The sequence below is a fragment of the Tursiops truncatus genome, chromosome 5 (assembly GCF_011762595.2).
Source record: "Tursiops truncatus isolate mTurTru1 chromosome 5, mTurTru1.mat.Y, whole genome shotgun sequence".
NCBI classification, from domain to species: domain Eukaryota; kingdom Metazoa; phylum Chordata; class Mammalia; order Artiodactyla; family Delphinidae; genus Tursiops; species Tursiops truncatus.
In genome coordinates this window covers 37,861,553-37,883,955 of record NC_047038.1, presented here as the reverse complement: position 1 = coordinate 37,883,955, position 22,403 = coordinate 37,861,553, and the positions used below count along the sequence as shown (strand labels likewise).

At 59.3% G+C, this 22,403-nt stretch overlaps 1 protein-coding gene across 2 annotated transcripts in view; it reads left to right on the top strand.

Annotated features, from left to right (window-relative positions):
* WDR1 (WD repeat domain 1) overlaps positions 1 to 22,403 on the top strand; it is a 39,086-nt gene that overhangs the window by 10,350 nt on the left and 6,333 nt on the right. The window contains exons 3-11 of one of the 2 annotated variants that reach the window (XM_073805048.1): positions 530 to 620; positions 5,072 to 5,219; positions 6,422 to 6,602; positions 13,819 to 13,896; positions 14,249 to 14,329; positions 14,662 to 14,895; positions 18,051 to 18,140; positions 19,650 to 19,804; positions 20,538 to 20,625. In XM_073805048.1, the coding sequence (XP_073661149.1) occupies positions 530 to 620; positions 5,072 to 5,219; positions 6,422 to 6,602; positions 13,819 to 13,896; positions 14,249 to 14,329; positions 14,662 to 14,895; positions 18,051 to 18,140; positions 19,650 to 19,804; positions 20,538 to 20,625 (1,146 nt within the window). Of the gene's footprint in view, positions 1 to 529; positions 621 to 5,071; positions 5,220 to 6,421; positions 6,603 to 13,818; positions 13,897 to 14,248; positions 14,330 to 14,661; positions 14,896 to 18,050; positions 18,144 to 19,649; positions 19,805 to 20,537; positions 20,626 to 22,403 lie in introns of both variants that reach the window. The other variant, XM_073805047.1, reaches the window with a different exon arrangement.

Here is a 22,403-nt window from a genome sequence, read left to right as displayed (position 1 = left end):
CTGCCTGGCAGCCTGTGATAGAGTTGGTTCTGAACAGGGGAGACCCGCTTTGGGGGAACTGGACTCAGAGAAGGCAGCAGCAGCCGGCAGCTCCCCAAAGTGGGAGAAAATGAGAGTCATAGGTTTTTTTCTAATTTTTTCTAAGTTTCTAATGAAACTTGTATTTCCTGTATATATTTCACAAGTACATATTTGTTTGTACTCTGGCAAGGAAGGAAAAGCAGACAAAGGCAAGAAAATCACCTCGAATTTTATAAAAGAGTTAAAAACTACCTAGAATTGTATCACCCAGGCAGGTAAGTATACTTCAGGGATTTTTTTATGGAGGTTTTGACTTCAGTGTGTGTGTGTGTGTGTGTGTGTGTGTGTGCGTGCGTGCGTGCGTGCGTGCGTGCGTGCGTGCGTGTGTGTGTGTGTGTGTGTGTGTGTGTGTGTGTTATTTTCCCGCCCAAATCCATTAATCCAGAGAGCGGAAAGCAGTTTGCCTGCTTCTTCGTTCCCTGTGTTCATTCTGGTCTCCTCCCTGCAGAACCCGGCCATTGCTGACATCTACACGGAGCACGCCCACCAGGTGGTGGTGGCCAAGTACGCGCCCAGCGGATTCTACATCGCCTCTGGAGGTACCTGTCTGTCCTCGCGCATGGCTCCTTGGTCCATGTGGTGTGCCGCTCCCCTCCCCCCAGTCCTGGGGCCAAGCTGGGCGCCTGGCTTGGGAGGGTGGGGGGTGGAGGAGGCAGGGAGGAAGAGGGAAGACCCTCCAGGATGGGGATGGTAGGTGGGGTGAACGTGATGAGTTTCAGTTGGGGCTGACAAGGAAAGGGTAAGCCAGCAAAAAGCCCCTTTCCAGAACTCTAGCTGTCCGTGTTCCAGCTGGTTCCAACTCGGAGGTCAGTGGAGATGCTCACGTGAGGTTGGCTGGAGGCCCCTGCGGGCAGCTGTACCGTGATGTGTCGGAGCCCATTTTGTGTGTGTGTGTGTGTGTTTCTGACTTGCAGCTTTGTCTCATGTCACCTTTTGCTGTTCCGTTCCCTGTACCGAGCACACCGCCAGCCTCAGGCAAGCACTTGTTCCATTGGTGGTCAGGGCCTTGGCTCCATCCAGCCGGGCTGGGCAAGAGGAGGGACATGAGCTCATCACATTGTAGGATGCTCTATTCACCCGATTCCTCGAGGCTGGTCTTTTACTATTTACAGATGAGAAAGGGAGGCACACAAGTTAGCGTGGCTTACCACGAGTCTCCCATTCGTTCATTCATACACTCAGCAAGTGTTGGCTGTCTTGCCTGTGTCCAGCCTGGTCTCAGGCCCCATGAAGAGCCAGGTGGATGAGCTGATGTGGGCCTCATCAGCCTCCCTGGAGAGTGACAGAAATGAGCAAATTGCTGAAAGAACTAACGGCCGGTGGGGGAGGGCCGGCATCATACACCCCGCTGGCCGGTTATCTACAGTGCCGTCACTCCCTGCATGGCAGGCAATGCAGACCTGTCCCGGAAGGGGCCGCCCCTTCCTAGCTGTGCAGCCTTCCTTAAATAACTTACCTTCATGGGCCTTAATTTCCTCTTCTGTAAACTGGGACTGTTAGTTCCTACCAGATCGGTTTGGGGAGGACCCGGTGCAGCAATGCATGTACAATGCCTGGGGCAGCCCTGGCACTGGTGGGCACCACAGGGGACCGTGGTGTCTGTCACTGAATGCCCGGACGCACCAGGGTGACAGGCGTGCTGGCTGACGGCTAATGCTGGCCGCCCGAGGTTGTGTGTGAAGGGTTTGGCCAGGAGCTGGCACAAAGTGGTCACTTAATGATTTTTATGTTTAGACCTACTCTGACTCCATCTGTAAAACTTGCTCTAATTTATATCCTACGATTTACTCCAGCCCTGTGATTTCCCCGCCCCCCACCCCTGCCTGCCAGCAGAACTCCCCTTCGTTTAAAGCGCCATGATTTGGGCCTGGTGCCTTCTAAAACCGTGTCTTCTCAGGAGAGAAGTGTGCTTGGCACAGCTTCCCTGGCTGCTCTCTGAGCTGTGGCCCGGCTGCTGAGTCACTCACGAGCCCAGGCCTGCCCTCCGGTCCCCAGGCAGGTAGTTTAACCAGACAGGAATCACGGTCTTCAAATGCTGGTGCAGAGACCGTTGCAAAGGACAGTCCACAGAAGTAAAGGCTCCATCTGACGTTTTCCTCTCGTACAAGCGCCCTGACTTGGTGGGGGAAGTGAGGGAGGTTGGGCTGCAGGCAGGCGTGGGCAGTGTATTTTATGTTTCTAGCGAGCTGGCCCTTTGAATGGAACAAAGACTACAAAACATTTACTGCAGAGATTAGGGCTCTGGGCTAAACATAAAAATAGTGTGGTGTGTAGGGTTTGGAGATGAGGTGCTGTGCCCTCTGGCTAAGTGGGTTACCCGGCACCCGGTGTGCCTGGGGTGGGGCTGGGGTCCCTGAGGGCAGGGGTCCCCGTACCTCGGGAACCCTGCAGTCACTCCCAGACCGGTTTCCAACCTCAGATCTGCGAGTCTTTAGATCCCTGTAAGTCTGGCTGGTCCACGTTCTGCAAAATGATCGAACCTTCTGGAAGGCCCGTGGGAGGAGCCCATGCCAGGGGCTGGACCCCCAGCTCTGAATGAGACGGCAGTCTGTGCCCTGGGGAACCCTGGGTCCTGTGTGATGTTCTCAGGGCGGAGCCATTCCGGGGCCCGATTTCCCTTTCTAGGGGATCTTCCCAGGCTGCGGGGTAGAGGCTCTCGTGGATAGGGTTCTCCGTGCCCTGAGAAGGATGTGAGGGTTGCTCAGGTGAGGCACGTGGGAGGAGAGACCAGGCTGCAGAGCCAGAGCAGGTGTGAGCAGAGGCTGTCCCCGCCGCTGCTGCCCCAGCAATGCTGGTGTGTGTTCCACACCAAGGCGGCGTGGGGGGCAGGCTCACCACGAATGGCCATTACCGGATGCAGCTTATTGTCCGGGAGGAGACCTGTTCCCAGTGGTGCAAGGAGGCCTTGTTGGAGGGAAGGAACCCCTTCCCCGCTGTCACCGTCTGTCCCCTTGCACTGCAGTGCTTTTCTCCGTAGTCCTGTAAGTGCGTGGACGTGTGTGTGTGTGTGTGTGTGTGTGTGTGTGTGTGTGTGTGTGTGTGTGTGTGTGTGTGTGTGTGTGTGTGTGTGTGTGTGTGTGTGTGTGTGTGTGTGTGTGTGTGTGTGTGTGTGTGTGTGTGTGCGCGCGCGCGCGCGCCAGCAGATGCCTGGTCTGTGCTGTGCCCAGGTGCACCTTGTCAGGGCCGCCCTCATCGGATGGGGCCTGAGTGCCTGGTCTCCAAGCCCCACTGTCTGTTTCCAGCCCCAGCTGCTTCTGAAAAGAATCAAATGCATGAGTTGGGCCCATCAGAAGAGGCTGATGGTCCGGGCAGGGAGACAGTGGGAGAATAACTAGGATGCCTGGCCTGGAGGCGGGCTGAGCTGAGGGAGGTACAAGCGGGTTGCCCGTTGAGTTCATGGGGTGGAGAGCGGGAATGTGAGCACACGCGTGAGTGTGTGTTTCCTTCCTGTACACACAGTGCTCCTTTTCTGGCTCCGGCCTCTGCCCCTTCCTTTTCTTTCCCCGTTGGCCCATTTGTTTAGCCAAGGGACTTAACTGGCTCGGGTCAGCCTTGGAGCCCGCCTCGGGCCGCGTGCCAGGCAGTCTGGCTGGACCTCATCCAGAGACCAGGGCCCCCGGGACCCCCTCGTGAGTGCTGTTCACAGGGAGGCTAGCGTCTCATCTGTGCCACGGCGGACGTGAGCCCCGCGTGTTTGCCCACGGGGAGGGGTCTCCAGTGGCTTCTGCAGAGCCTTAGTTAACTCACTGACAGAACTAAGTCTAACTCGTTGCAAGTGTCTGCGGTGTCCTGGGGGCTAGTCTAAGGCTTTATACGTGTTGACTCATTTTATCGTCACAGCAGCCCTCTGGTGGCATGTTATCCCCCCCTCTTGTGGATGCAGTTGTAGGTGGTGTTTTAGGCCTACAGAGCCATGTGGGGCAAGGGCCATGTCTGCAGCCGACGCCCACCCTCAACTGGACCCGAACAGAAGTTGAAAGCTGTTCCCACTCGAACAGTCTGTAGACCTTGCGTTCAGTGCTAAAGTGGCCAGGGGTCCTGGATACAACTCGAGCTTACATGCTGGGGGGAATTGGCCCAGACCTACGCGGGGCTGAGGTCTTAGCCTCAAGAGTTAGTTTAAAATGCTCCACTTTTCCTCCTTATTTGGGAAGTCAGTGCTCAGTTGGGAAGGGGATGTGTCGGGGTTGGTGCTGGGAACTTGGTGATGGGATGGTGGTGGGGAGAGAAGGGGGTGTTACTTTATCACCGATCTGCTGCAAATGCTGCAGTGAGAACAGGCCTGGCGTGAAGTTCTGCCTGTAGCGAGACTCCTTCCAGCAGCCACCTGCGTGTCTCACAAGAGGGTCTCACTCATGGCTCAGCCATGAGTGGTGGGATGGTGCCTTGCTCTACCGAGTAGGGGCTGCCGATTGCCCGAGGCGGGGAAGGAGCTGGGAGGGGAATGGGACCTGCAGACCCAGGTGGGGCCCCTGTGTGGGACCCAGCATGCCCCAGGCTGCCCAGCTGCACACACAGCAGTGCCCTCGTTTGTACTGGTGACTGCAGCCCCTGCACGGGAGATGCAGTGTCACTAGTACTGTCATGTTTTACAAATGAAGATCTTTAGTTCCTGAGTGTCCCGGGGCCTGTATGCCAGTTAGGTAACCCTCCAAGGAAAGGAATACAGTCATATCCCAAGCTGCTTCCTGGGCGGCGGGGAGGAGGGGGGGTTGCCACCGTGCGTCCCTGGGCTTCCTGACACCCATGCGGGGCTTGAGACCCCTGTGATGCCTGGAGAAATGCAGAGACCCCCTGTTGGTCCTCATGGAGGCAGCAGGCTCTGATTGACGGTGGCTGGGTGTTGTTTATCTGATGAACACACACGCCTTCTCCCAGCTACGCCCGGCCAGCTCCAAAACCCTGGGTGGTGCTGGGTGGCCATGCCTTGTGCCCACGTGGCCCCGGCACAGTGGTGAATGTGGCTCTCGCCGCCCTGTTGTGTCCGCAGATGTATCTGGGAAGCTGAGGGTCTGGGATACCACGCAGAAGGAGCACCTCTTGAAGTATGAGTATCAGCCTTTCGCTGGGAAGATCAAGGACATTGCTTGGACGGAAGACAGTAAGAGGATCGCAGTGGTCGGGGAAGGAAGGGAGAAGTGAGTCTGGCCTCGACCCCTCCTGCCTGTGTCCCTTGCTTTGCTTTCTTTCCCGCACGCCCCCGGTGGGAGGGGTGCGTTGACGTCGGTGCAGCTTGGACTGGTGTGTGCTGAGTCCTGTGGGTGCTGGGCTTCCTTCAGGGTGGACTTCGGCAACACACAAGGGAAAACCACACGTAACCACGGGAACCCCCAGGGTTTGTCTCCAGGCCCAGGCACCTTCTCTGATCTGATGTCCTTGGCACTTCACCTCCCAGAACCCCAGCTGTCCTGCCCACGATCCAGGCAGCAGGAAGCAGGAAAGGGAGCAGGTGAAAGCGATGCAGCTCCTAAGAGTGTTATCGGGTCCCTCCCAGCAGCAACGCCACGACCGCACCTGCCGAGAGTGAGGCCGGGTGTGTTCCCTAGTTGGGCACACCCCATGGCCACCTTACTGAGGAGGGAGGAGGGGTGACAGGACGCTGGGTGGGCGGCCCCGGGGGGCTGCTGCACTCACGGAGCCAGTGACCAGCAGGGTCAGTACTGCAACCCAGGTGTCTTATTCCGAGTGCAGTCAGGGTTCCCTCCCCGGCACCTCTGCCGCCCTCAATCACTTGTACTTGTCAGACACATATCTTTGTTTCCCTTTCCTAGAGGCTCCTCGTAATGTGTGTTCTGATAGGTGTTCATTCTTCCATAGCTTTTCTTCAGGTCATTCCTGTTGGTCACAAATGGTAACCCAAACAATACATTTTCGTTGACTGTAGACTGCTGGCTGACAGCAAGGCAGCATCTCCGTTCTAGCAGGGGATGGTAACCAATGTGTTTCCTGGTCCCCAGCCCAACCCCAACCCCCCCCATCCACTCCCCCGCCCCCCACCCCTTATTAAAACTGCTGTGAAACTGATGAAGCCTCGAGCTGTTCCCTGGCAGGTGCTTTTAAGGCACCTTCATGTGGGAGGCTCCTTGGGTCTGGGCCATAAGACACAGACGTGCAGTCCCTTCCCAGAGGCACTTGGGACTGCTTCTGCTTGTTCTCCTATCCTTCAGACAAATCCTGGGTGCCGTCAGTGTTGGCTCTTTTGGGGAGCGTGTATGAAGCACAGTTGTGAGCAGGGCTGCCCTGCCAGCATCACTGCCCTCTGACTGCTGGGGACACAACTGCCCGTGGTGACCTTCCCAGGACTGACTTTTCTCTCCTGTGACTCCCTTCCTGGGTAAAGGTTCGGAGCCGTCTTCCTGTGGGACAGCGGCTCTTCTGTGGGCGAGATCACGGGACACAACAAAGTCATCAACAGCGTGGACATCAAGCAGAGCCGGCCATACCGCCTGGTGACCGGCAGCGACGACAACTGCGCTGCATTCTTTGAGGGGCCACCATTCAAGTTCAAGTTCACAATTGGCGTGAGTGGGCTTCTCCGGAGGGTGGTTTTCCGGTGAACTTTATGGTTTGTATATGAAGCCAGTGGAGTCTAGACCTGTTAGAAGCTGATGGCAGAAGGTCACGGGCGCCCAGCATTAATGCCAGGATGGGGCGGGGGTCGCCCTGGGATGATGGGTGTATTTCTGGGTGGGGGTAAGCACAACTCTGATGCTGTGAGACCAGGCGAGCATCCTGGCCCGGAGGTGCCTTGTTAGAAAGGGGAGCTCAGGCCCAGCGGCAGCCTGCCCTCTAGTTGCACCAGCTTGAGATCCACTGAGCCACCAGAGTGGCAGAGGAGGTGGGCTTCCAGGAATGTCTGGTTTTGTTCCCTCCTGCACCTCCCGGGAGAGATGATATGGGCAGGGTCACACCTGTAAAGTGATACAGGGTGAGCAGGGTTAGGTGCTTTGCCTGTGGGTATGTGCTCTAAACGCCCCAGTGGAGTGACACAGGTTTTGGGTATAAATGGCTCGGGGCCTCAGTCCCAGCTCTGTACGTGCTCCCTGACTGAGGCAAGTGCCTGAACCCTCGAAGCCTCACCTTTCCCATCTGCAAGATGGGCGTGGAGACATGGACATGAGAGCATTTTAACCATGGATTTGATCTGTGCATAGGGCCCACAGGCCCAGAGCGGCCCACGATGCTTGTTTCCTGACCTGGGGTCTGAGGCTGGAGCACAGAGGAAGGGCGCCTGGCAGGGGATGGCCCTCAGGCTGGTGTCATGGCAGCCATGGTTCTGAACCTGCCCTCCCAGTTTGTCTTGTGAAAACACTTGAAAGGCAGCCAGCACCAGGGGTGGAGGTGGAAGTGACCACGCTGAGCCGCAGCGCGGAGGATGCGCGGTGCTTTACGGCCAGCTCTTTTCTCTGGAGGCGGCTGGGCTGGGGTTGGCCGAGGTCTGGGGGCGTGTCTCGAATGTTACTGGCTGGCTGAGGAGTCCTGTTAACTTTGATGACAATGCAGTGAAGCCCAAAGAGAAGGCAGGGCGTGGCCGGGAAGGCGGTGATGGTCCTCGGTGGGTCCCCAGGGGTGGTCCCTGGGGACAAGACTTGGGCCGTGGGCAGCATGTCCAGACACAGGTAGGTCTCGGCTCAGTTGCAGAGGGGCTCTCCAGGTTACCTGTTTGTAGTAAAATGGGGTTGGATTCATCCCGGGGCCACCGAGTGGGGCCTGGCTGGCTTCTGCGCCCTGCAGGGCGGGCAGCCTGGAGTCCCTCCCGACACCCCGCTTCTCCCAGAGGCTGACTCCGGGGCTGCTGCTCATGGGGAGGTGGTGGTACTATGTTGGAGGCCATGGTTCAAGGTCGATGTGTTTTTAGTGTGATAAAGTACCCTGGGACACCGGTGAGTCAGGCTGAGTCAAGTACTTGGGCTTCCTGCTCTGCACCCAGGGGAGGGGGGAGGGGAGGTTTCCTTGGCAGCGAGAGGCCGTCCCAGCTCGTACCCGTGAAGTAGCCCTGCTCCCCACGCCCGCCACACGTGTTCTGTTTGGCTTCACGTGGCCATAATCTGGGCTGTGGATGGGCGGGGCTCCTTTCCCTGTCCCCACCCCCCCAGAAGGATTCATTTCTTCCTTGCAGATGTGGGTTAAACCCTGCACGGAGCGGTTCGGTGGTGGGTGACTGGAGCCAGGATTCGAGTCCAGAGTTGTCCCGAATCTGTGCCCCTCACCACCCTGCCAGGCTTTCCCGTGTGCTCACTTGGGGACTTGTCCAAAGGTTCTTCCTCTTTCCGTTTTCCTTTCTTTCATAGATTTTTTTTTTTTTTTTTGCGGTACGCGGGCCTCTCACTGTTGTGGCCTCTCCCGTTGCGGAGCACAGGCTCTGGACGCACAGGCTTAGCGGCCATGGCTCACGGGCCCAGCCGCTCCGCGGCATATGGGATCTTCCCGGACCGGGGCACGAACCCGCGTCCCCTGCATCGGCAGGCGGACTCTCAACCACTGTGCCACCGGGGAAGCCCTTCCTTTCTAACTTGAGAGCGCTGCCCTCACCCTGTGGCCCTGGCAGGCACCTGTCTCCAGGGTGGGCACACAGCTTGTCCCCAGGTCTTCCTGCGTAAGGACCTAGTGAGAGATCAGAAGGGGCTGTGGACCAAGAATGGGGGACATGGGGTGGCAGCCCAGTGCTGCAGGTGGTGGCTCTGCGGCCCTCTAGCTGGCCGTGCCTCTGGGCCCCCAGGAAACGGGGTGAAGATGACCCTCCTCCAGTGGCCCCGCAGAGCTGTGGGGACGACAGGAGAGATGCTGGTGGACATCTCAGTGTCCGTCAGGAATTGTTGTGTTTCTTTCTGCTGGAAAGGACTAACAGGCTCATTTGGCCTCAAGCAGGAAGGACAGGAGGACACTCGGATCCCCCACACCCACCTGAAAAGCCTTGTAAGACGCTGACAACTTGAGATCAGCCTGTGACTTTTCCGTGTAAACGCCCTAGGCCCTCACGGCCGCAGAGTAAAGCTGTAGCATGCAGGGCTGCCCTTCCGTCCCGTTCCAGCTCCTGCCACCTTCCTCTTGACCTTGTTCAGGACCGTGGGGTAAGGGGTGATTATGTTAGGAGCACAGAGGGGTCGAGTTCAAATTGCTGCCTCAAAAAGGAATAAGTGGTGTTCCGAATTCCAGTACAGGCCAGAACAACTCCAAGAACAACAGCCCCGCACGGAAGGAAAGCAGTGTTGCAGACACGTGGGGCGGCCGTGTGGAGCAAGTCAGGCCACCCGTCCTCCCTGCTGGCCTGAGTGCAGGGGTCCAGTTGCTTTTCCTTCTTGTTCATGAGTTCGTTAGCTTAAACCAGCTTCTCATGGTGGCAGAGTGAGAGTGAAGACGAAGCTGATTCATGGCCCAACTTTAGCCAGACTGCCCTGGTTCCCGCCTGGTCCTCTGTCCTTGTTTACCTGAACCTGAAACGGGCTGAGAGGCTGTAGGAACACCAGGTGGAAGACGCTTTCCCCTGGAATTAGCCCCAGTCCACCTGGGGCAGTGACTCCAGGGTCACAGGGGACTGGCTGTGGGACAGAGGCCATGGACAGCACGGTGTCCACCTCTGGTGTCCTGTGCGTAGGGGTTTAGGTTCCCCTTTGAGGCCCTAAGGGTGGCCTGAAAAGAAGTGGGCAGGTGGACCTTGCCTCTCCCGTGGAGCCTTCTTCCTGCTGAGTGCATTCCTGTGATAGACACGTCTGGATGTGTAGTAACAGGCCCCACTAAGCGTCTCTAGCTCACCCGTGTGTCTGTGCACCTGGCCCGCTGTCGCCTTGGGCGAGTTTCTATGCCTCTCCAGCCTCTGCGTCTTCCTCTGTCAGGTGAGCAGGTTGGCTGCCCAGGTGACCGCAGACATTCCTAGGGGGGCGCCTCTGAGGGCTGTGTCCACAGTACGTGGGATAGCGTGTGTCTGATGAAATGATTGCTCAGAGCAACAAGTGTCAGGACTCTTATTTGCCCTGGGCCTGCTTGTCAGTCTGTGACCGTGTGATCTGGACTGGAAACTACCTGCCGCATCTGCCCAAGCCTCTGAGAACAGGCCACCCAACCGCACCTGGCGGCAAAGGGGACGCCTGGCCTTCCCTCCTCCGCGCGGGTGGGCTGCACAACCTGTCACCTGTGTGTCTCACACGTTACCTGACGGGGAGTTACACTTCCTTCTAGGAATCTCTGTCTCTGCTGTTATTACAAGTATCACCTTCCTAGACAAGTAAAATTTGAGCTCTAAAATGCAAGGTTTTCTGGTTGTTTTTTTCCTGTTCCCTGTGTCCTTACAACAGGGCAGAAGACGGAAGCTTGAGTTGAAGTGTGTATCAGGTGCCCGCCTTGCACTGGCCCCAACACACCCGCACGCGTGCGCGCGCGCACACACACACACACACACGGCCCCTGTGCCGGCTTTTCAGAAAGCTGTGTGTGCGTCTGTGGTTGTTGTGCCGGGAGGTCAGCAGAGTCGGTCTCCTTCCCGGTGAACTCCTGAGCCGATGGCAGGGAGTGACCCGGCAAAGCTCCGTGGATGGTCAGTGGCCCAAAGAGGATTAGAAGGAGCCTTTCATGCCTTCATCAGGTCCTCTTTCTCCAGGGGAAAGTGGTAACTGGGCAGGCAGATCTGTGCTGGGTGACGGGAAAGGCAGGGCGAGGGATGCGGTGCTGCCCTTCCAGGCACTTTAAGGGAGGACCTCGCAGAGAGAACAGGGAGCCCGGTTTAGGAGGGTGCAGTGGCCTGAAGGGGAGGGCGAGGCAGCGTTCCAGGTCGGGGTGGACGCCCACTTTTGCAGTGCGGACCGTGGAGGCACATGCTGCTCTCGGTAAGGCAGCGGGGTGCTGGGCACGGGCGTCTGAACTGCTTGTCCCTCCACAAGCCTGTGACGAGGGAGCGCGGCAGGTGGGCACAGGGCATTTCAGCGTGAGGGTAGGAGTCCTGCTGCAGGGCACAGCTGAGGCTGGTGGAGCCGGGAGGGCTCCCAGGGACACCTGAGCTGACGGGCTGGTCACGCCGTGGCGCCCAGTGGTGCTGCGTCCCTGTCGGTGACGTGGACTTGGGTGCATTACCTAATGATTGCTAATTGCCCCCATCTCGGGTTTCTCAGTGCTGAGGGGGAGGGGTAATGACTGGGTGAGGGAGGTAATGATGGGGGGACAGGTGATAACAGGGTTGGGGGGTGATTACGGTGGGGAGGTTCCAGCCAGAGCTCCGCTTGGTTGTGACTGAGGCCGGGCGGGACAGCCCCACCCCCGGAGGTGGCCGCCTGGAGTGGTGCTGCCCCTCCAGGACGGTTAGCAGGGACGGGGGCCAGGAGCCCAGCCCACTCGTCTGAACCGCCCCCCCCATGATATTTCCCCAAGCCCGTTCCTTCCTGGTCCTCCGGCCTCCCCTCCCTGTGGACCGGGCTATTTTTAGCCCTCATTTTTTTGGTTAATGGGCTGTTCACTGTTCCTCCCTTTAAATGGGCTATTTCAGGAGCAGACATCAGTCTCCTGCTCATTTGGCCTCTTGGCTCAAGTTGCAAGAAAACCTGACAGGGAGAACTTTCTAAAGCCACAGCACCTGGTCCCCAGGGTGGGCGTCTTCCCTGTCCAGTCTGAACCCCGGGAGCCCGTGTTGTTCTGGGCCTGGGGAAGGGAGGCCTGTTCTGGCCCTGGCAGGGAGACAGACGACAGACACGTCCACATGCGTGACGTCCCCTGTAGCACCAGGGGCGCAGAGGGGGGCAGGTGGTCAGGGGAGCGGGGGCAGTGGCGTAAGCAGGGTGGCTCTGGCCTGGTGTCTGTGCTGGCCCCGCTGTGGCACCCTGACCCCTGAGCTGGGTGGGTGGGGGGGCCGGTCCTGTTCTCTCAGGGAACCACTGTGCCTGGAGTTTGACGAGTTGGAACTGCAGTGTAGCCGAGGGTCCCTCTGGTTCACGGCGTGTTCCTCACGCCGCCCACCGCAGCCCCCCTTCAGCCCCGTGGTCTGCTCCACCCAGGGGAGCTCTCGGCACCCTGGTCCTCGGGGGGTCTGGCCGGGGCTCCGTCCGTCCCAGGGAGCCGGCCCCAGCCTCCTCCCCCGGAGCAGCAGGGCCGGGTCAGCCAGTAGATGTCAGGACAAGAGGACCAGACGTTTGGGCAGTTGTGTGGGAGGTTTTGTCACTTAAGAGCTTTGCCTTTGACCTCCTCCAGGAGGAGCTGTGTCTGCCTGTCCATCCTCCCCTTCCCACAGAGTGGTCCTGGGGGGATTGGGAGAGGCCTGGGGGCTTTGTCTCAGCAGCCCTCCCACCACGGGCTCTGAACCACCCGAGGGACAGAGGGCCCCGGGCCCTGGCTGTGCAGCTGGCTCCCCGCCCGGCTTGCCTGCCTCCTGGCCAGGGCCCGGGGCCAGCTTGCTCGCGTAGAGAGCTCTGGACGAGAAACCGTAGACTGGGCTCTCAGAACCCAGCCTCTCCAGGCTCCTGTCTCCTGTAGAAGGAAGAGTGCCCGAGGCTCCCCAGGGCCGCCCGAGGCTCCCCGGGGCTCCTCGAGGTGGTAGGATGATGGGTGAGTGACAGTCATGGGGGAAGAACAGTCAGAGGGCCTGAGAGATCCCAGTTTGGAAAGATCATTGCTTTTGTTGCGTTGTGCGCCTCCTGGGAAATGGCCGTCCTCCAGCTCAGAACACAAACCCTAGAGCAGGAAGGCTCGGCCGTGGAAGCAGGATAGATGTACCCGAGAAACCAAGAAGGCGAAACAGGCCTTGGCTGTGGGGGGATAACCCAGGCTCTGCCTCCATCTTCACGTGGTCTCCCTGTGCCTGCACCGAGTCCGAATCTCCCTCTTCCCATAGGGACACCAGTGGTGCTGGATCAGGGCTCACGCTAAGGCCCTCATCTCACCTTGAGTACACCTTTAAAGACCCTGTTTCCAGTAAGGTTACATTGACGGGTACTGGGATGTCAACCTACCTTTTCAAGACACAAGTCAACCCATAACGTTACACAGTCAAACACATGCGGTTCCTACCACCCCAGCAGCTCCTGTTTTAAAATTGTTGGTGGTTTACCTTGATGGGTGCAGGTGATGCACTTTGAGTTGAATTGCTTTTCCTGCAGGTTGGGCGTCCATGGCTGCAGGGGCAGTTCACCCCACGCACCTTCAGGAGAGTTGATGGCTAACGCTTCCTGCGTGCTTGCAGGTGGGGTGGGAGAGCAGCCAGGCTCTGCATGGGTGGCTGGTGGGGTTTTCAGAGGATCATTCTCTGATGCAGACCCTTCTTGACTGAGGAAAGAATGAGTTCATTTACTTATTCAGGTAACAGAATCGCCCCTGGAGATCACATCTCCTCAGTCACTCAGACTCTTGTTCCCACAAAGGTCATCACCACTGTTTAATTTCTTGAAAACCTCAGTTTGTTCAGCAAATGCCCGCTGAGCACCTGCCGTGTGCCGGGCCTGGGCCAGGCCCTGGGGACTCGGGGATGAGGCCTCACGGTCCCGGCCTCATAAGCCTAAGGGTTCCGGCCTTGAGCCCCCTTCCGGGGCTGGAGGGCGGGTGGGGGGCGTTACTGTCTACGGAGCTCAGGGAGCACGTCACAGCGGAGGGGGGCCTTCCAGGCAGAGATGCACCCGGCCACGGCGGGCGGGCTGGGACTCACGCTGAGCTCTAAAATCTTCCATGGACTGGCATCCACACGCGTGGTGGTTGTGGACCGCGTGGTGCATAGAGAGCTTTCCTGAACTGCCTGTCACCGGATAACTGTCCCACTTCCTGCAGGACCACAGCCGCTTCGTCAACTGTGTGCGGTTCTCTCCTGATGGGAACAGATTTGCCACAGCCGGGGCCGACGGTCAGGTAAGGGCTGCGGGTCCTGGAGGGAGGGGTTCGTCTCTTGGTCCTCTGCGATGGTTCAGAACAGGCAGACTTAGTAAAGCTGGTGTCGATGTACAGTTCCCTCCTTCCCCCTCCTGGGATGCAGCTCAGTTAAGGGGCTCTGTCCTCAAAGCATGGTAGACCCGTCTCTCCATCTCTCTCCTTTTAAAGGAGCTCGAAACTCATCTGTCTCTAGATTCTTTGTTGTAAGAGCCACAGTCTTGATGCCTCCCTCTTGATGGTGGAGCAGGAATGAGGAGCTCATTTAGCGTGCCAGCAGGCTGGGCCTCCACACACGCACGCCTGATCTGCATCTGTTTGTGTTTCCTGAAAGATCTACATCTATGACGGGAAGACGGGGGAGAAATTGTGTGCCCTGGGAGGAAGCAAGGCTCACGACGGCGGCATTTATGCTGTAAGTATGGGTCCGTGTTCACAATGTGGTCTGTGATCGTGGTCGGGCCGTGTCTGCGTTTATTGTCATCTGTACACACGTGTTAAAGTTGGAAGCTTGAGATGGGGGGTTAGAAGTAGGGGCAGTGGCAGAGACCTTCAGGGTCACGTGGGACACGGTGGCGTGGCCTGGAGAGGCCCGTGGCCAGGATGCTCATCCTGTCCTTGCCCTGGTGTGTCCCACCACCTTCTGGGCCATCCTCCCTGCTCAGAAATGGGGGCTGTGGACAAGCTGCTGTCTGAGTCTCTTCCGCCTCTGGAATGCTTGACCCATGACCACGTTTGTTTGAGTAGGTCAGCTGGAGTCCCGATAGCACCCACTTGCTTTCTGCTTCCGGAGACAAAACGTCTAAGATTTGGGACGTCAATGTGAACTCTGTTGTCAACACGTTTACCATGGGCTCCAACGTTCTGGACCAGCAGCTGGGCTGCTTGTGGCAGAAGGACCACCTCCTCAGCATCTCCCTGTCCGGCTACATCAATTACCTGGACAAAAACAACCCCAGCAAACCTCTGCGGGTCATCAAGGTATGGCCGGGCTCTGGAGCTGCTGTGTGTGCAGGGGCTGGCTGGAGGGGAGGTGGGCGCCCGGCCAGACGCAGGGCAACTGAGGTGAGGTGAGGCCCAGTGGAATGGCAGAATGCTGGTTGCTTTGGGGATGTGAGTTTAGCAGAGGCGGGAGGCCAGATGCCACGTTCCCCCTTGAGCTACCGTGAAGCTGGATGCTCGGGGCCTGGGGTTCAGGGCAGCAGCGCGTGCCCCTGCTGTCAGGGGGGATCAGCCTCCCCCAGTTAGGAGGCCACTGGCTGTGTCCGCTCGTGAGGCAGGACCAGGAAGATGCTGAAGCCCAAGACAGGGCACGTCATGGGGCATCACCGCAGACGTGGGTGGCCAGCAGGCCTTGGAGCTGGGCCTTGACAGTGTGCGGGGTTTGAACGTGGGAACGGGTGTGGGCAGGCACTTGTCCTCTGTGGTTAGAGCAGGGCAGGCATGAGGGGGTGTTGGGGAGTGGGAGGAAATGGACAAGTCGGAGCCCAAGGTGCCGAGGCGTGAGGTTTGGGCAGCAGGGAGTGATTGGAGGGCCTGCCTCCCGTCCTCGTCTCCCAGAACGGCTCACTCAAGGTTGGCTGATCACCAGGGTCTGCCCTGAGTGTCCCCTCCAGTGGGGACTGTTCCTTGCCGCTCCGTCAGCCCTGGAATTTTTGGCCTCTCGGGAAATCGCAGCCAGACTAGAAGCTCCTGTGTCCTGGGGCCCTGCTTGGGCACTGCCCTTTGCAGACCTGCTTCTGCTGGAGGGTGGGCTGCGGTGGGAACTCGGGGTCGGCCTCGCCTGCTCTGTCACCCTGGACGAGCTGTGCCCTCAAGGGAGGGGTTTCCATAGCCCAGCTCCACGCTGCACCCCGTCCTGGCAGCTGAAGCTCCTGGGGCCAAGCCCCAGTGCTTCCTCACAGCTTGCTCGCTCAGCTGCCTCAGGGCTCTGCAGACAGGCTCTGGGAGACGGCTGGGCCCTGCGGGCTTGGGGTTGGCCAGCCTGGGACTGTTCCCCTCAGGCCCAGTGAGGGCCAGCTGCCCGGCCCTGCACTGCTTTGTACATCCCATCCCACAGTCTCTGAGGTCGCGGCCCTTGTGGACTCGGTGTGCAGATGACCTTGCCCAGAGGAAGGGGCCGAGCCTGGCTGTCTGCCCCCTTAACCCTGTGTGACTAGCTCGTGAGGCCCAGGTGGGCTCGGTGCCTGCTGCATCCCATTCAGGTGGGGCGTTGCTGACGGGAAGGGCTGATCCAGAGCAACAGCTGCTTCGGCCCTCAGTGCTGGCCCTGCACCCTCTGCTTCCACAAAGGTTTATCTGACTTGGCCCTGAGGATGGGGCCATTGGGGCCACTTGCTCCACAGGCTTCCAGCCCAGTGTGATGAGTGTAAAGTGAAGGTGTATACATCCTGGCACAGAGCCCAGGGGAGCTGGGAGGGGTCCCCGGCGCAGTCACTTCTCTGGGCCTCCATGCGATGGGGAGAAATTGCTGGAGAGAGTCAGGCGTTACTGTCCACCTGCTTCCTCTGCCCAGAAGAGCAGCTCCCCGTGAGCCGCCCTGATGCTGGGCTCGGGTGGCTGTCCCAGGCATCGCCCCATGTCTGCTGGCGCCCTGGGAGTGATGGAGGCCTGGGCCTGACTGCTCTCGCTGATGTCACTGTCGCCGACAGCATAGGCGCTACTAGCCAGGCTCCTGTCCCCCACCCCCAGGTCAGCTCAGGAACCTCATGGGCGTTTACAGTTGTCAGAGAAAACATCCCAGCCCTCCTGCCGCACATGTGTGAGTCCCGAGCAGTGTTTGGTGCTAATGTCGGGCTGTGAGTGAGCCCAGGAACAAGCTGGAGTTAGAAGAACATAGTTAGAATAGCGGTTCTCAGCCCCGGCACACGTTGAGATCACCTGGGAGCTTCCGCAAAGGGCTTGATGCCTCTGTACGGGCCCAGTGGGATGCGGTCAGAGGCCAAGACCGTAGGGATGGCTCTTAGGTGCCGGTACTTTTAAGATGCACCCAGGTGACCCTGCGGCTCAAGCTTGAAGGGGCATCAATCTCCTGAGCCAGGCTGCTTGTTAGAACACGGTAGGTGGGCGACACCCCGGCGCTCAGAGGGTTCATCTGTGGGACACGGGAGAGCTCCATTCCTCACAAGTTCCCGGCGAGGCTGCTGCCCTAGGCGGGGGGCGTGCACAAGTCGCCAGGCATCTTGTTGAGCGCAGGTTCTCAGTCTCCAGGCTGCATGGGGCGACACTCCCGGTGAGGCCAGCACTGGTCTGAGGACCACGCTTTTACGTAGCAGGGCCAGTGGGTTGCTGCCCTGTGGAAAGGACTCGGGGTCTGTTCACTGGTTCTCCCGTCTCTGAGAACGGTGTGTACCTTTCTCTGAAGATACACACCACACTGTGGCAACAGTCAGCAAAGCTCAGAGGGACCCGCCTGCCTCTGGTGAGGGGAAAGAACTATGATTAGACCAAACCTCCGGGTTGTTTCCATCCGAGGAGCAGTTACGGGGGAGGTTAAGTGCCTTTCTTGAAGCAGACAACTGGTTCTAAATGAGTGATCTGGGCCCACCATGTTGCCGGTCGGGGAAATTGTGGGGCCCCAGCCCTGGGACAGCCTCCGGGGGAAGGGGAGAGCTGGGAAAGAAGAAACCTCACGAGCCAGGGGCTGGAGCCGGAGCCGCGAGCTGTGCTCCTGGGTAGAGGACGAACCGTTAGCAGCACCCGGGACCTCCTGGGCCTCCGAGTGGCCCAGGGGGTCCCCCTGCCTGCTTCTGCAAGGGTTGGTCCCTCCCAAGACTACTCCCCACTACTGCTGCTTCCCCTCCGGTAGGGGCTCACCCTCTGTGGCCGTTTCCTCCTTGTGTGGGGAGGGAGGGTAGCTGGGTCCGTCTGCACAGACCGGGCGTGCTGTTGGGGCTTCCACTAGACCCCCATCCTCCACCCAGGTCGGGTTGAGTGCCTCGGTGGGGAGGCCCGAATGTCGAGGGTTTGAAGGGTTTGTCAGGTGGTCGCTCAGCTTGGGGCTGTTTCGGGCCCACCGGGGCTGTGGCGTTGAGGGCTCTGCCTCCCCTCCCAGGGGCTTAGCCGGTGGAGAGCATTTGACAAGCACAGGCAGGATGGCATGTCCTGAGTCACCCCCCCGCCTGTCTCCTCCGCAGGGCCACAGCAAATCCATCCAGTGCCTGACGGTGCATAAAAACGGCGGCAAGTCTTACATCTACTCTGGGAGCCACGACGGACACATTAATATCCTTTGACTCACAGCGCTGGCTCTGGGGCCCCTGGCAGGAGAGTCGGGAGTTTCCTGTTCCCACGGTGCCGGAGGCGAGGCCAGCCGGCTGGCAGCCACAGGGCTCCTCTGACCGGTCTTGGCTGCCGGGAGGTGCCGTGTCCGTACTCGGGGCCTCCAGCTCCAGGCCGCGGCCTTGACCTGGTGGGTCACGTAGTGCGGCCTTGAATGGTTGCTGGACCTCCCTGAACTTGAGCTGCTTCTCCCCGTCTGTGACCTGGTGTCGGCCTCTTCCCTCTCACGAGCAGCAGCAGAATCGACGTGTGTTAGAATCCCAAAGGACTTAGAGCCTTTTGGGAGAGTCCCTTTATTTTAAAAATGGGGAAAGTGTAGCTCAGATGCCTCAAGTGCCTTCCCCAACGTTGCACCGCTTGGCGACGGCTGAGCTGGGCGGGAACCGAACCCCCGCTCCCCGCTGAGGGGCTTTGCAGTCCCTCTGAGATGTTCCCGGCAGCCCTTCCAACCTCCTCCTCCCAGGATGGCGAGCGTGGGAGGGGTCGTGTGAGGGGCCCGCCTCAGTGCGTGTGTCGTGGCTGCGAGAGAGGCCTGCCCTCGTGCAGCCTGGCTCCTGGTCCATGGCTGCCCTGCCTCCTGGAGGGGCTGTTGCAGACCCCCTGCTTCTCCCACCTCCGCAGACCTGCCTGGTCTGTAGGGTTTCCTCCCTGGGAAGGTCTCCCTCAGCCCCGAGGGAGGAGGGCAGAGAAGTCACCCTCCACCCCATCATACGTAAGGAGATGGTATAGCGGAGGGTCTTGCCCAGCGTTCTCCCTCCTGGAGCCGCTCCTTCCTCCCCACTCATACATTAACCTCCTACGGTATCGATGGCTGGCGGCCCCTTCACAAGACCATGTCAGGAGTGGAATATACGTGCAGCTTCCTAAGGGAACAGTCTTCGGTGCAAATGACACTCATTTGTTGATGTAAAAAGAGAACCTTGTAACTTAAAACACCTCACACCTGAGCCCCTCGAGCTGAGCGTCCACACGCTGGCCCTGCCCAGGTGGGTCAACCCCAGGCCCATTTACCCAGTGGCACCTAGGTGGCCATCGGCTGAGCCACGGGGCACAGCCAGCCTCCTGCTGAGGACCGTGGGCTGGACAGCAGGCTAGAAAGAGCCGGGGGAGGGGGGCTGTGTTTTGGCCCAGTTACGCAGGGTCCCAGGGAAAGGTATCTTCCTTCTGAGCCCGCTCTCAGAGGGAGGCGCTGTGCTGTTGCATTGTTACAGGGCAGCGCAGTCCCGTGAACTGCCCGGTTCCTGTTCTGAAGACGGGCGGACTGTGTCTAACTGGGTGTGTGGGGTTGTAAATGGCCTACTGGCCCTCTCCCCAGAACGTCTGCTGCCTGAAATTCGGAGTTGGACATGCACAAGGAGTCCCCCAGGCCCGGGACAAGGGCCTGGCTGCAGCCTCCCTGGAGGGCTCGTGCCACGCCCTGGACGTCAGCCTCTTCCTTAACCGCTGCTCCACATTACTGGGATTCAGAGACGGGGGAGAACGACTCCTTCGCCGGGAAGGGCCACACGAACCAGGTGTCCAGGATGACCGTGGACGAGTGCGGGCAGCTGGTGAGCTGCAGCATGGACGATACGGTGCGGTACACCAACCTCACGCTGCGGGACTACAGGTGAGAGCTGCCTGGGGCCAGTCCGTGCCCCTCCCTGAGCACGTCCCTGGTGAAGCCCTCTGAGGGGCCGGGCCGCTGCCCTGAGCCTCGGCTCATGAGAGGACCCGGGGCAGAGCCACGGCCTGGTCACCCGGTCGCAGGGGCCCATTCACTGAGCCTTGGGGATGCCACACTTGCCAGTTACGTGGAATTTTTCTCCATTTACCATTTTCAAGAAGTTCTTTGCATGTGCAACTTTTTTAGTTTGTGTTTTCATAGTTTTAACCAAAAGTAAAGGTAACACAATTTTCACCAATTAGAAGTACCAGGTTTTTTAAATTTTAATTGCCCTGCAGAGGAGACTGGTTATGACTGCGGGCGGGTGGGGTCAGAGCTCAGTTTTGTCTGTACCCGAGGAGTTCCGGGGTCTCTAACTGGTGGACGTGGGCAGAAGCCAGGACAGGGCAGCTGTGGGGGCGGCACTTGGCACAGATGCGTAGGAACAGGGAGTGATCCCTTCACTTCCTCTCGCCACCCCCTTCCCCTCGTCCCAGCCCCCATCATGACTCCGCATCTCTCTCCCAGAGGCTGAGTCTTCCCTTACCCGCTCCTGTGTTTTAGCAAAGGCTCATGCAGTAGAGATCAAGGTGGAATTTCCTTGAGTCACCCGAGTGCTGTGGTCCTGCAGTGAGTGTGTATTTACACCCACCCTGTGCCCCTGGAGACTGAAATAACGACTTCCTCCTCTCCACAGCGGACAGGGAGTCGTGAAACTGGACATCCAGCCGAAGTGCGTGGCTGTCGGCCCCGGGGGCTACACTGTGGTCGTGTGCATCGGTCAGGTATGGCTCCCACCCGGGTTCAGTTCAGGCTGACGCTGCGCAGTGTCTGGTCCCCACGTCCCCTCTCAGGCGCATTCAACCCCGTTTCTACTGAGCCCCGTTTGCGTGTGCTGAGGGCTTCCCACGTGTTCACTGAATCCTCTGGAGTCCTATCAGTCAGGCATGGCGTCATCCCCACCTTACAGGTGAGGAAACCAAGGCACAGAGAGTAAGTTGCCCAAAGTCTGCGTCTAGCAAAGGGCCGAGCTGGGATTTGAACCCGGGTAGCCTGGTGAGAGCCTGCGCTCAAGGGTCACGCACCCTGCACATCCCTCGCCCATGAGGCCCACGAGAGGCACGGCCCAGGCAGCTGTGTCCGTTCACATTCGAATCCCAGCCCTGTAGCATTGGGGTGGTGTGGCTTCGGGCATTTTCCTCACCCTCTCTGAGCTTTAGTTTTCTCATCCCTCGCAGCTCACGGGGAGGATTATGAGGAAGTGTGTGTCGGGCTCCTTGTGCCATCTCCATGAGCGAGGAGGCTGATAGTGACGGTGACTCCCTGAGGCCACGTGATGGGCGGGTGGCGTAGAGGGCCGCCCCTCAGCACAGGGGGGTCTGGCGTTCAGCCCCGCAGCCTGGGTTCTATTCAAGGCGGTAAGGTCTCTACACGCCATCTCCTGGAATTTCTGGAACAAAGCACCCTTGACTGAGACCCAAGCCTGACCCACTTTATCCACGATCCTGCTCTGCAGCAGACGCCATCTGTCAGCGGGCTGGGCATCCCAGCGTGCAGATCAGAGGAGGCAGGTGTGACGGAGCCCCCGCCCACTGGCACAAGTGGCAGACCCACCGCTGAAAGCTGTCATTCAGATCCGCCACCCCTCCTCCATTCTGGGAGCTTCAGTGCTTTGGGGAGAGTGGATTCCTGTGTGTCCTAGATAACACGAACCTCCTGTCAAGCAGTTATTGCAGACAGCCTGGGCAGTCAGCAGGGGCGCAAGAGGAATCAAGGGCCGTGAGCGCCTTAGCAAGTGGGGGAAAGACTGGACGAGGACCTTCTAGAAGGACGGGCGGGAAGGCTGCCGCTCCATGGAGGGGGCTCCCCCAGCCTCGTGTCTGAGCACCTGGCCTGTAGGTGAGAGGTGAGACCTTGGGCTCTGCGGCCTTGCTCGGCCTCCCACACTGGCCTCAGATTCCTGTCTGGAGCTGCGGTCGGGACAGGCTGTGGCCTCTGAGGCTCACGCTGGGCTCATGTGGGGAAGTTCAGGGAAGAGCCGCCTGGGGCTCTGCTCGGGAGGGGCTGGCGAGTGCAGGGTCCAACCCCCAGGTTCCAAGGAGTCCAGGGCCCACGGGGTCAGGTGTGACCATTGTCCTGTGATGCACTGTCTCTGCCCTGGTTCCCTAGGGCGTCCTGACCCGAACTCCCCATGGCTGGTCACAGGGTCCGCACAGTGTCCTGGAGGGGCCCGCGATTTTAGGTCAGGGGACAGCCACGTTCAAGTGTTGCCTCTGAGGCAGATTTGGGCCAGTGCCCTCAGGCTTCCCCTGTCAGGTGTAGGTGGGTAAGTGCGCTTCCGGAGTCGGGCAGGTGATGCAGGTGAATGTTTCTCAAGGTGCGTTTTCTGTAGCAGATTTTAGGGAGGGTGCTGCCGCCCATCCGCCTGGTGCTTCTTTGCCTCCCCTACCCGACAGCACAGCCCGCAACGCACCCCAAGGGCGGGGAGGGGCCTGCTTGCCCTTGGGACAGCTGGTGGTTTGAGCAGGGATGTGATGGGGTGAAGCCAGAGCTGTCACAGAGG